Source organism: Periplaneta americana, chromosome 13, assembly GCF_040183065.1.
Source record: "Periplaneta americana isolate PAMFEO1 chromosome 13, P.americana_PAMFEO1_priV1, whole genome shotgun sequence".
In the NCBI taxonomy this organism is placed as follows: Eukaryota; Metazoa; Arthropoda; class Insecta; order Blattodea; family Blattidae; genus Periplaneta; species Periplaneta americana.
Window position 1 is genome coordinate 2,631,703 of NC_091129.1, and position 13,258 is coordinate 2,644,960.

General features: G+C 36.1%; 2 protein-coding genes across 3 annotated transcripts in view; one reads left to right on the forward strand and one right to left on the reverse strand.

Moving 5' to 3' along the window:
• Nucleotides 1–3,038, forward strand: part of LOC138711686 (uncharacterized) — a 24,123-nt gene extending 21,085 nt beyond the window's left edge. Inside the window, exon 3 of the mRNA XM_069842814.1 lies at nt 293–3,038. Coding sequence (XP_069698915.1) covers nt 293–2,953 — 2,661 coding nt within the window. The 3' untranslated portion in view covers nt 2,954–3,038. The remainder of the gene's footprint in view (nt 1–292) is intronic.
• The window catches only part of LOC138711687 (uncharacterized), a 1,209,687-nt gene that overhangs the window by 28,915 nt on the left and 1,167,514 nt on the right, over nt 1–13,258 (reverse strand). The window lies entirely within an intron of this gene.

The window sequence follows — 13,258 nt, forward strand, 5'->3', positions numbered from 1 at the left end:
ATATTAGATAGATGTTAGACAGACATGTTAGATGGATGTTAGATATGTTAGATAATGTTAGACATATATGTTAGATAGATGTTAGACAGATGTTAGATAATATTAGACAGATATGTTAGATAGATGTTAGACAGATATGTTAGATGGATAATGTAAGACAAATGCAGGCGCAGTCAGGCAGAACTGGCTTTAAGAAACTGGATATGTGGTACATTTCTCAGTCATATCAGTTGTGTATCCAGCCTTGATTACGACTTACGTAACCCGAACTGAAATATGTTTCTCCTTTCAGCGAATGATGATGGAACGTGTGAAGCTGCTTGTTGGAGGAAGACGTACTAATCGATTTGGCAAAATAGGAGGCATTAACTCCTTCAGCGACATAGGCTACGAAGGCCTCACGGAATTCAGGGGCAGTGGACGAAGAATCCCGCAAGACACTTCTGAAGAACGAGCACTGCCTGAACCCATCTACAGGTCGCATGAGATGCCGGGTCGGGTGGACGAAGATCTGCTCACTTTGAAGCTGCTGGTGTCTTCCATTCTGCGCGACAACGTAGTCACCCTAACTGGTTACCTCAGCTACAAGTGCGACAAACACCTCACACCTTCACTGCACGTAGCTCTGAACTGGATCTACAGGGCGTTCCAACGTCGAGAAATACACACCACGGAACTCCTGAGCGCTCTGGATCGCATGGCATTCGAGGATCCAGAGAACCAGCTGTTGATATTCTTTTCAGAACTTGAGAAAATCGCCCCAGATATATTGAAGTGCTCCGCCGCGGTTTGGAAGGAAAGTATAACGAAGAAGGAGATTGCCCTGAACAGTATAATTCGTCCAGATGGAGAGTCTAAAATAGTGGATATTTTAGCAAATATAGATCCACAAGACATTAGAAGAGTCAAGGAAGATATTACATTTAGTGAATCTGTAATGTGTAATATGAGTTCAAAAATATCCCAAATGATGGGGCCTTTAATAGCAGGAACTATGTCAGCAATATCAGATGGAAGTATCAAACTATCGCAGACATTGTTGGCCACGCTCATTCTACACCTACCTGTAAACAGATTTGATGCCGAAGTCGAAGAAGCTAGTCGATTTCTTGTTGATGTCTTAAGAGAAAATAGAATTCAGCCATGGGAATCAGTATCAGATATAAGTGAACATGCAAAGACATGTCCTTTCCGGATCGTTAGAAGCGTACTAAAACGAATCTTGAATTCACCAAATGTTACTTGCGAGAGAGTTAAGGACGCGGTAGCTTATCTTCTACCTCAAATTGTACCTCCCTCGGTAGAAACTGTCAGCAAGTTTCAAAGTGTTATGGCTCCTGTTGTCGTCAAACCAAAATTAGATGTTCTACTTCTTATGAGTTACCTGAACCTCCATAGTTTCCCTCTTGACATTTCAGAAGCAAGGGATCGCATCACAGAAGCTATAAGCTCGAATGTATTGGACGTGTATTCAATTCTGTTTGGGTTTATACGGTTTGATTATACGACTCCAGAAGATCTCATCATCGGATTAACCAACAGAATTCGTCGACGATATTTTGATCTCGACGACGAGGTAATGGACGCTGTCAAAGCTCTAAACTCTTTTCTTGTATTTAGGAGGAATGCTGAACCTTTCTCTACTTGGGTCCCAAAAGGAGTTTTCGACGTTACATTGATGTTGGAGGCATTTGGCAGCCCTGCTATACCCAAGAATATAAGAAAGCTCGCAAAAAGAATAATAGAAATGCTTGTTAAAGAAAACATACCTTGGAGGAAGCTGTTATCTGAAACAACGTTTACTGAGTCCAGTAATCCCAGGAAGTGTGCCGTCAAGATTTTAAGACATCTTGTCAAATTTGAGCTGAAAAACAATGAATTTATTTCGAAACTTATGAATGATTTCTTGAGTCAGTTAAATGAAAATGGTGAACCTCAAACCTTCATTATATCAGAGAAAATGAAGACAGTGGTTCACGATCACGATTCATCAGAATATGATTTCTATATGAAGAATATCTCTCTACTTATTACTGCAAATACGTCGACACTCTACGAATATCTTTCTAGAATAGATTTATATGAATTTCTAGGATCATCGTTCAACGCATCTCTTTACCAAAACGACCACAATTTACTGCATGCAATTCTTACAAAATCACTTTCTACAGATCTAGTTCAACAGAATGTCTTCCTGCTGGAAGGCATCAAGGTTAAGCTAGCTGAGCTTGCAAATGTTGATAAGAATGAGGCCAATGAAATAGCTTACAAGAAGTATGAGGAAGATGAGAAACGGGGGGCCCTACCAGACTACCCGGGTTTGATCTCCCTGCTTCCAGACCTTCCCGACGATCGCAAAGAGTTTAAAAAGCGCTCCGTGAAGGATCTGTTGACTCGATCCGATCTGCCCGTTATTCTAGGACCAGAATTCAAACCATCCTCATATAAAAGCAAAGGGAAACTTCTGCAAGGCGTTCTGAATGCCGCATTGGAAAAGCCAGAAATTAAGAACAACGAAACTCTTGTTACAGCAATCCTTGAGTACAGAGGCAACACCATCATGCACGGTTACGGAGATCAAATGATATCCTGGAAAGCAATAACACGGAAGGTCGACTTTTCGAATCTCCTCACTGAACTTGTCGATTACGATAGCCTTCCTGATGACGTAGCTGATGCATATGATGAAATGGCTATATACATATCAAACGTGACATTATTTGATTACTTACAATTCGGATTCAACACTTTTGGGTGGAGGACGAAAGCCAAAATTACAATAGGAGTATTAAACCACATAATGAGGAAAGATATAGTGCCGGTGAAAATTAAAGAAGCTATTAAAAATGTAATTCCTTACATCAAGACAACACAAATCGGGGAGGAGGAACCCCGTTATATTGACACTGTTACAGAGGGCCATGGGGATAAACTGTTCAAATTGTCCACTTAAATTTTATGAATACTACATATACAGGGTTAGTTAAAAGTCCCGCATCACCTAAATGACTTTTGAAGCATACGGTTCAGTGACATGAAACTTGGTATGTGGGGATAACCATATACGAAGAAGTCAATAATGGTATTACAGAGTTTTTTCAACTTCCGGTTTAACCGGAAGTAACTCCAACTCTCTAATTTTAAATGGAACACCCAATATATATTTTTTATTTTTGAATAAAGCTCATTAAGAGCTTTTCAAAAAGTACCCACACTTGATACTTCTGTACAAATTCAGTGTTGCTAAATAAAAATGGAAGTGGTGCAAGATATTCCTAAAGCCTGGTTAAATCATTCCTTAAATGGTTTCTATGATCGAGTGACACATTGTAAAGCAGCTGAGGGCTACCAATATGAACACATAGTTTAGAAAGTGAGCTAGCTTTGTTTTGTTTTTGTTAAGGAAGGAGTATTTTATTATTTTAATATTCGATTCACTTTTCTGTTTTCTTGACTTAGCAATATACTGAATTTGTACAGAAGTATCAAGTGTGGGTACTTTTTGAAAAGCTCTTAATGAGCACTATTCAGAAATTAAATAATATATTGGGTGTTCCATTTAAAATAAGAGAGATGGAGTTACCTCCGGTTAAACCGGAAGTAGAAAAAACTCGGTAATACCATTTTCGAGTTCTTAGTATATGGTTATCCTCACGTACCAAGTTTTATATCACTGAACCGTATGCTTCAAAAGTTATTTAGGTGGTGCGTTTATTATTTTAATATTCGATACACTTTTGTGTTTTCTTGACTTAGCAATATACTGAATTTGTACAGAAGTATCAAGTGTGGGTACTGTTTGAAAAGCTCTTAATGATTACTATTCAAAAATAAAATAATATATTGGGTGTTCCGTTTAAAATAAGAGAGATGGAGTTACTTCCGGTTAAACCGAAAGTAGAAAAAACTCGGTAATACCATTATTGAGTTCTTAGTTATGGTTATCCTCACATACCAAGTTTCATGTCACTGAACCGTATGCTTCAAAAGTTATTTAGGTGGTGCAAGACTTTTAACTAACCCTGTGTATGATCTAAAATTAAAACTGACGTTTTACATTATGTAATTATGCACAAATTAATCTTAAAAATAATTCAATTGTCATAATGCTATCTCTATGAATTGAATAATTAAATTAAAATATTATTTCTGTAAACAATCTACTATTTGTCACAAAAATCTTATTATAAGGTACAAAATCATAATATTATATTGTGTTTCAGAACTATTCACTTAGAATTAATCCTAGTCTGAGAATAATAAACTGGATGAATATATGACGAAAATTCATGGCATATACTTTTCTTAAAGCTTAATTCATTCAAGGTACTCCACTAAACATGAGACCATGATACTTCATCTATAACAGCATTATAGATTACGATGTACAAGACTTGCCATTGAGTACGAGTGAATTTTGAAATGGTTCTATAAGGTCATAGTAATTGCGAGTAAAGTAAACTGTTTGAGAAAGACAAACTTCAAAGTACGCAATTTGGTTACATTGTTCATCTTTTGAAAATAACTAGGATTAAAATGTCCTGCATTACAATTTAAACACTTGTGTAACCTTCCATGTAAGTTATGCAATAAACTCTGCAATATCTCACAATTAATGTTATTTATTTCTTCTCGTAAGTGTTTTTAAGCTCGTCTGTATTACGCGGAAGACAATGGACTTTAAACTCCTTCATACACTCAGATCCGGAGATCTTGCTGGCCAAATGATGTTCCCAAACCTTGAAATTAGTCGATCAGGAAACACGGTTCTGAGGGTAGTCAAGATTTCTCGCACCGTTGCACCATCTTGTTGAAAGAGAGGATTATTTATTGAAGTCTACACAGTTCTTCTAAGAGTCGTACTCGGAAAATTCAACGCCAGAGTTTGTCTCGCTGCTGAATGGCTAGTTCGCACTAATGTCCTGCAATGTTCGAACATGAGAGAGGCAACCGAAACATCAGAAACTTCGTCTCATTTTCTATGAAAAACTAATCGCAAGTTCTGTGCTAAAATTCTTAAGCAATTAAAACTTGAGTGGAGGACAGCGAATATTTCTATAATGAGGTGAAACGAACACGACATGCTCTTTCTGCAGAGCGAACCTCGGCGAATATCGAACTTTGCCATACTCGACAAACTTGAACCGAACATAGCACGACGCTAGTTCGCACTCGTTCAATATTCTCGTGCGTTCGAACGGAACGTGTAATGCTAGCACGGAATGATGAATTAACACTATCATGAACAAGAAAATTGCTAACCGATTTTAAAATCGTAACCCATTTCGGTATATTTCCATGTCATGGAACTCAGTCATAGAATTTCTTTGCGTAGAGTGACACAACTTCCTGCATGTATGTGAAACTTTGAATGTTGTGATATAGAATACGTGTTTAATAATAATAATAATAATAATAATAATAATAATAATAATAATAATAATAATAATGATTTATTTTAGCTGGCAGAGTTAAAGCCGTAAGGCCTTCTCTTCCACTCAACCAGCAAAAAGAGTATATACATATGCATGAACTTACAAAGAATTCAACAATTTGATTTAGATGAGAGTTACATGTATGCAAGAGTTATTTACGAATTAAACAACAAAATACTATGAACTATTAATTAAACACTGAAATACAAACTATGTAGCAGAATTAAGCTAAAATACATGGAATGTTAATATATTTCAAATAATATTAGATAATAGAAAGAAATTATTATGAGACAATTTTGAAAATACAGCACTATCAGGATGATGTCTAAAAGAAAGAAGTAACAATGTAGTCAGTGATAGTTTAAATCAGTATGATTGGAGTGAAATGCTAATAAGGTTATCTTTTAAGCTGTTTTTAAAGGTGTTTATTGTCTTGCAGCCCCTAATACTTTGTGACAAGGAACTCCATTGACGCGAGGTGGATACTGTAAAAGATGATGAATAACAAGATGTTCTATGAAGAGGTATACTTAGCGTGCCACAGATAAGTGATCTGGTATTTACGTCGTGGTTAGAGTATAGATAAGAGAAACAAGACGAAAGGTAATTTGGTGTTGAGGTGTGCAGAATTCGAAAGAGTAAAGACAAAGAGTGTAAAGTTCTGCGTTCTTTAAGTCGGAGCCACGAGAGACTTGCGAAGGACGATGATATGTGATCATATCGTCGGATGTTGCACACGTATCTGACGCACATATTCTGAGCTCGCTGTAACTTGACTGACAGTTCAGAACTTAGGTCACTTAACAAAACGTCACAATAATCGAAGTGCGGCATTACTAGGGTTTGTACTAGGGTGAGTTTTAGTTGCTGGGGCAAGAAGTTTCTCAAGCGACTCAAACAGTGAATGGAGGAACAGATTTTTTTTATGGGACGCCACTTGAGCTGGTGCAGCCACAACCAAACAGCGATATCTGGGTGACTATGTAACGGTGTGTAAAGAACTAATGTACCGCTGGTAAGAAGGTCGATACGAAGCGTGAGGGCGTCGGTGGTCTAAGATATGCCCCCACCCTCCAGTCGGTCAACTTCCGAGGCGAGATCTCTCTTCATAGCAGTCAAAATTATTAAGATCAGACAACATTTCAAACAGTTATAAACCAACGTTAGTACCTGAGTGCTGGGTCGACGCATATGAGGAACATTTATAACCAGAGATGGCGGAAACGTGTGTAATAAGAAAGAGTCTAGCGAATCCATAAAGTTGCAGAACGTTGTAGCAGGGTTACCAGATAAAGAAAATGCAACCGTCGTACCAACTTATTAAAAATGTCGTACTTCAGCTTAAAAATGTCGTACATTTATCATCTTACTATTGTTATACTAGATAGTATACAAACGACCAACATTAGACTACTGTATTGAAAGGCAGAAGAAACTTGATCTTTGGTAGGCTGCAGCTCATAATAATCACATTAAAATAATCCACCTGCAGTCGACTCAAATCCAACAATACCGCTATTATGTCGGCGCGTTTAGACTTCGTAATCCTACTACGGTACTATTTCCAGTGTTGCCAATTCAGCGATTTTCCTGCTAAATCTGACGTTTTTCAGTGTTAGTGTAGCCACAGTCTAATACATACAGTCGCGCAACTCATACGTATAAAATATGCCAACATATGACAGCTGGCGCGACAGTAGCCCTCTAGCGGCAGGCAAGTTAAATGTGTGCAGACTACATATGATAACACATCAGAAAACGGGTTTTGCGTAATTTATTTTATATTTTTATGCTATACAGTAAGTGTATATAGTTCTTATTAATTTTACTTTAGAATCCTAGAAGAATTTCACACGCAGTTAATCTACAAGTTTCAGAAGCTGGGAATAAACGACCGTAATTTCACACAACTATGGTCCAAACACACGCGCTCACGAAAACGGTGATATCTCAGTTCCTAGTGACAGTTAGTGATTATATAAATACTAAAGCATAGAGCATAGATATAGTAATATTGTGAGGGTTATGAAACGCATCCTGTCTGCCATGTTTCGTCGCTAGTCAACTGTCAATTGGAGTTAGGTTTTGCATGTTACCCGTCCACTGGAAACTTTCTCTGCCATCAGTTACCACAACAAGGATTTCTGTGTTCTTGATGGTCTATATGACAGGTAATTTAGTATTTACATACATTTAATGAATATTTTTACAGTTGCATATGTATTTTCATATTTATTGGTACTTGGAGTTCAACTATGGTCCTATCATTTATGTGGACCATAGTTGTGTTCCGACTTCTGGTTTCGGTTCTTACATTACAGAATGTTTTTTTATAGCTTTTGGTGGTGCCACTTAATAAAATTTTTCGTACAAAGTTGGCAGGAAGTTCCTATAAGCCATATGATGACAATAGTATGGATCTTTGTATAAAAGATATCACCAACAAGGTACTGACGCAGCCGTAGAAAAGTACAAAATACTTCGTAGTTCTATAATACCTAAATCGAGAGCACTGCATGAAAATAAAAGTAAACTCACCTGATTGGCAATGGTTCTTCTTGTCTTCAGAAAAAAAAAAAAAACATTCGTGCATTCGTCGAACATGCTATATCCATGTCCAATCTTGTATTTCTGATAACTTTATTCTACTTCAGGTGTAATGTGAAAATGTACCTGGATAGCCAAGACCGCAAAGTACCAGCATTCACTAAGAATCTACCTGGAAGACGTTGGGCAAAATGCTTTTCAGAACGTCACAAGAATGAATTATCACGGGTTTTGCAGTCTCCAAATGTGACCGATCTGATGCAACCACTAAACAGAACTTGTTTTCGAAATTGAAATACCATGGCGGCAAATACTTGACGAGTGAAAAGGGACACCAGATGGAAGAAGCATGCCAACAGATTCCAAAAATGTATTTCCTCCATTGTTAAATAAGCTCTGGAATAAAGTTACTGTATTCCGATATCGCAAGCAAATTTGCAGTTGGATTCAGGAAGGTTGGAATCTTTCCTCTTTGTGCAGTTGAAGTTCTAGAAAGTGTGCCATCATGTTCTGATCCTAACGTCAGAAACTCAGAAGGAAGTGCTGTTTCAGACAATTCATAAAATATATAGAAATGACAACGAATCAAGCAATAGAACAAGGAACATCATAAAGAGGAGAAAGAAGAAACTTGATGTTGAGTCAAGTAAAAGTATCTCAGCAGAAGATATTGAAAATTTTTCATTACCATCTACCTCCAAAATTACAATTTGCTCAAGCAGAAACAAAGGTTATTGCAAGGGGAAGGCAGTAGAGAGTTCTACCGTGAAAGTAAAGATGGATATTCCTTGACATCAGATCTTCATTGAACTTGTCAGACATTGAAGAGACACTCGAAGATACTTCAAACTATCCTTAAAAGGTATTAAACGATCTATCAGTAAGGCAAAGTAGCGAAGTACGAAAAGGAAGCTTTTCCATATGCCTGAACTTGAAGGTCTATGGAGTTAAACAAAAAAATAACCAACTGATTATGTACTTATCTGTTTGAGAATGTTTGATTTTGATTAAGAATGGTTATCTTAATTTTTTTTGGTTTTATATTGATTTCATTATTTGATACAAATTGTATTTTTCTTAAAGAAACAGCGGTTATGTTAAAATTAAGAAATAAATAATTTTTCTCACTGTCTTCTGCAAAGTCTGTATTTTATATTAAAAATTATTGACTGCTGTATAACACAGTTGCAAAACATCCTCTCAACTGTAGTCTATGAGCGATTTATATTAGGATATATTCAATGGACTATAGTTGTGACTTCATAACACAACTATAGTCCACAGTTTATGAAAAGATGTTCCATATACCAACTACATTTCGAATAACAAAAGTGTTTGATATTACTTCCTGACCTTTCTAAAGTTGATATCAACAAAAAAATTCTTCTAATAGTTTTATTTTGTAAATTACATTGAGAAATCTAAACAGTGATGAGATATTGGACCATAGTTGTGTGAAATTACGGTAATTCTTTCTGCTCCTTACAACTGAATCATGGCCTTGATCACGTATCATGGTTTGAATAGTATAGTTCTTCGTACGTGAATGGTTAATTCAATTCATTCCTAAATATATTTTATGAATCATTGGAACTCTATATATTTCCTGTGAGAAGAGTCAAAATGAGTAGCATCAAAATTGTAGGGCATATCTCGTAGGGTACATCGCGTGGCGAACTCCTCTCCCTATTTCCTGAAAAATTAACTATTTTCCATACCGAAAATTGAGGTAAACTCGACAGCTGAGATAAACTTGAAAGTAAAAAAGGGAAGGATTTAAACCTTAATATGATAGACATTGAATATATTTATGGAGTTCATTACTTTTTCTATTTCTTTAGAACCGGTAGCCTATTTCCTTTATTATTTTGAGTCACAAATAGTGCTGAAATTATGGTTTAATTTTTTTTTGTGGCAAGTTTACCGCATTTTACATTACATTTCCAGTTTTCACACAGGCTTAATTTTAAATTGTCCTACCTATATAGTACGTAATTTACATGTACTTAATGCTAATGTGATGTAGGTGAGAACAAATAAATGAACACACAATTTTATTGAAAAAAATTTAACTTCAATTAACTCAGAAAATGTACTTTTATTTGCAATAAATAATCACTGGAACTGTAAAATCAACACCAATAACAGTCATGCAAATTATTACAGAAAAGATTGCCATTTTATATTAAATTAAAAAAGGCTCTTTTATTTCTTGAGAACTTAATACGTCTGCCACATGAATCTACACCAACGCATCAGAAATTTATCGACACAGTCCGTATTTATTCAAGAATTGAATATTTTCCAAAAGGATTACAATACTCCAACGTTATTACAAGATCTCGCATCCCTTAAGGCACGTGCTGACCGTATCAACCCTACGACCTGTCCCTTGCCTGCCGCTTGGGCGCTAGTGTCGCGAATGTTGGCAAGAAAATTGTCGAAGTTGCGCGACTGTATGTATTAGACTGTTGTGTAGCTTGTAAAATTTATGAAATTTGTATTCTCGATATACGGATTTAACGGATTTTTTTTTAGCACGCAGTTAAATAATCCCATTTTACATTGGCAGTATAGCACTTTAGCTGTTTCTGCACTGTTTCATAGCGGATTTTTAAGAATCGAGTTGGCAACATTTAATTGATGAAATACTTCCATTATTGGACATCTAAGCAAGTTAACAGATCTCTGAACATAGCTATTACCAGTGTTGCCAATTCAGCGGTTTTCTCGCTAAATCTAGCTTTTTTGGATAACCGTCTCGCGGGTAAAATTATATATCCCGCTTAGCGGGAATACTAGCGGTTTTTAATCTTTAAAGTTTCTGAAATGAAATTCACATTAGCATTATTGACGGCTTTCATAATTTCATTCAATTCGTTCAGTGTGTGTTTTGTGAAATAATGGATGTGTTAATGTAGTGATTACCGTTAAAGCCCGAAATCGAGCAAAACCAGTTTCAACTAGTAAAAACTAGTTTCAGCAAATATAGTTAGATAGGTTTTTTTGGTAAAAGCCTAAAAAAAGTCTAAACAAACCTGTTATTGATTCTAGATGTTACGAAAATTAGCTTTCTATTTATTTGCATTTTTAAAACTAGTTTTTACTATAGTCCCGTCGCTCTAATTTCCGGCAGCCAATCGCGTTGCAGGTCGGCTACATTTAAACGTGTGAGTCTTGTGATTCGCTGATGAAGACGTTATTCATTTCTTAAGGCTCGATAAATACTTAATATAATCGCCCGCCATTTTTGCTCTTTCGTTGGCGTTCGCAGAAAGCACACGAGGACGTTATTTGCCGCTCAATTATTTGCTGAATTACATTGCGTTTGATTTATTATCATAGGAGCTACGACATGATAATGTTTAACGGTGCGGCAAATAGATTCCTCGTATGGTAGCTCGGCAACGAAAGAACAAAAATAGTGAACGATACTACCTACCTAGACTTTTAGAGCCTTGACTTCCTAAGACGTAAGCAAAGAGGAGGAGTCACGCCGGGAATAACAGCGTCGCGACTTTAAATAATCCCATTTTACATTGGCAGTATAACAGTTTAGCTGTTTCTGCACTGTTTCATAGCGGATTTTTAAGAATCGAGTTGGCAACATTTAATTGATGAAATACTTCCATTATTGGACATCTAAGGAAGTTAACAGATCTCTGAACTCAGCTATTACTTCGACATAAGCGTGCAGTACATGGAACTAGAGCTGAAAATGACAATTATTATGACTTCCATGGCAAGCGTAGTCACTATATTGATTTTCGAAGCATATTTTATCCCTTTAAAGCATGTTTCTTTCGTATTAGTCAACGACATACTGAATGAAGAAAAGTGTCTATAAAGGAACGAATTAACCGTGAATTTTATTTTGATTATAGACCAACATTACAAGTTCCAAAATAATTTTGTTCCTTCAGCAAAATAGTCGTACAAAACTGCGTACGACATAGAGTCCGGTTATACCTCGTACAATTAGACAAAATAGTCGTATGCGTACAACTATAGTCGTATGTATGGCAACCCTGAGCTGTAGGAAATTATATAAAAAACTGAATAACGGTGAGGCCTCAGGTGCGCCACTATCGCCATCTAGTGGTGGGATGGGCGAAACTTCGTCAAGGTCTTATTATTTACAAAAGACTACAGACGGCTGCTGGAATGTTACCAATGTAACGACATTAGTTGCAGAGACAACAATTAAAATCGAACGCGATTCGATTCGATTAATTCAACAGCAAGAGTAGTTCGACACGAATTTTCTTCTTGTAACTTGAAAGTCTAGTAAATTTTAATAAAGTCAATTAATAATCATATTGGTGCAATGTGCAGTAGGGTAAGTAGGCCTTTAAATTTAATGTACTCTTATATTTCGACGACAACCGACAACCTTAGGCAACACGTGAAGAGACTCAACATTTCTAAGGAATATTAACGCTATATTGTAACATATACCCTTTGTATCTTACTTCTCGTATATAGGCAAATCCTCAATAAAATCAGAGCTGTTGTTTCACTCATTCATCCACGTAACCCAAAATGCTATCGGAAGACGTATTATACTTGAAAACAAGAGCTCTGACCCGAACTAGCCTGCGGTATCGTTGTCCATTAACAGATTTTGTTATTCCATCTTCAATCCCTGCACAAATATACGGCCACACTGAACGGTAGAGGAAAGTAGCTTAATATGGGCTGCCATGAGGTACCTCTAAATAAACCTATTGATTATCATACCGGAAAACTGTTTTTAGGATTTGAAGTCTTGAAAATACATCAAATTAATATCAATGCATTATTAAACTTTATACATAAAAATCTCACATATTTCAGGCCATATATTCACAAACACGAAAACAAAAGCATGGATACAATACGTTTGTTTGAAACCAAATGTTTAACGAGCACTGCTTTCAACCAGTACTAATATCTGCCCTAGAATTTATAACAAATTAATTAAAAAGTACCCACATCTATTTAACTCAAACAGTTTCAAATTTTAAAATGTATGTAAACAATTTGTTATGCGTAGGCCTAATGATAATGATTAATCTTTAGATGTTATTTTATTGTAATTTATGCATGTAAATTACTAATGTGTCGAATTCTCCCCTGAGCACGAGAACACCCTCTTTCAGGGGAGTGCTAGAATTGAGTAAATTTAAAATTTATTTTTATAAAATCATATAAATTATACGACAGACTTGTTTAATTGGTCCTGTATCAACTATTTGTTTGAAAACTTCTGTTAATAAGAATATAATTGTTTT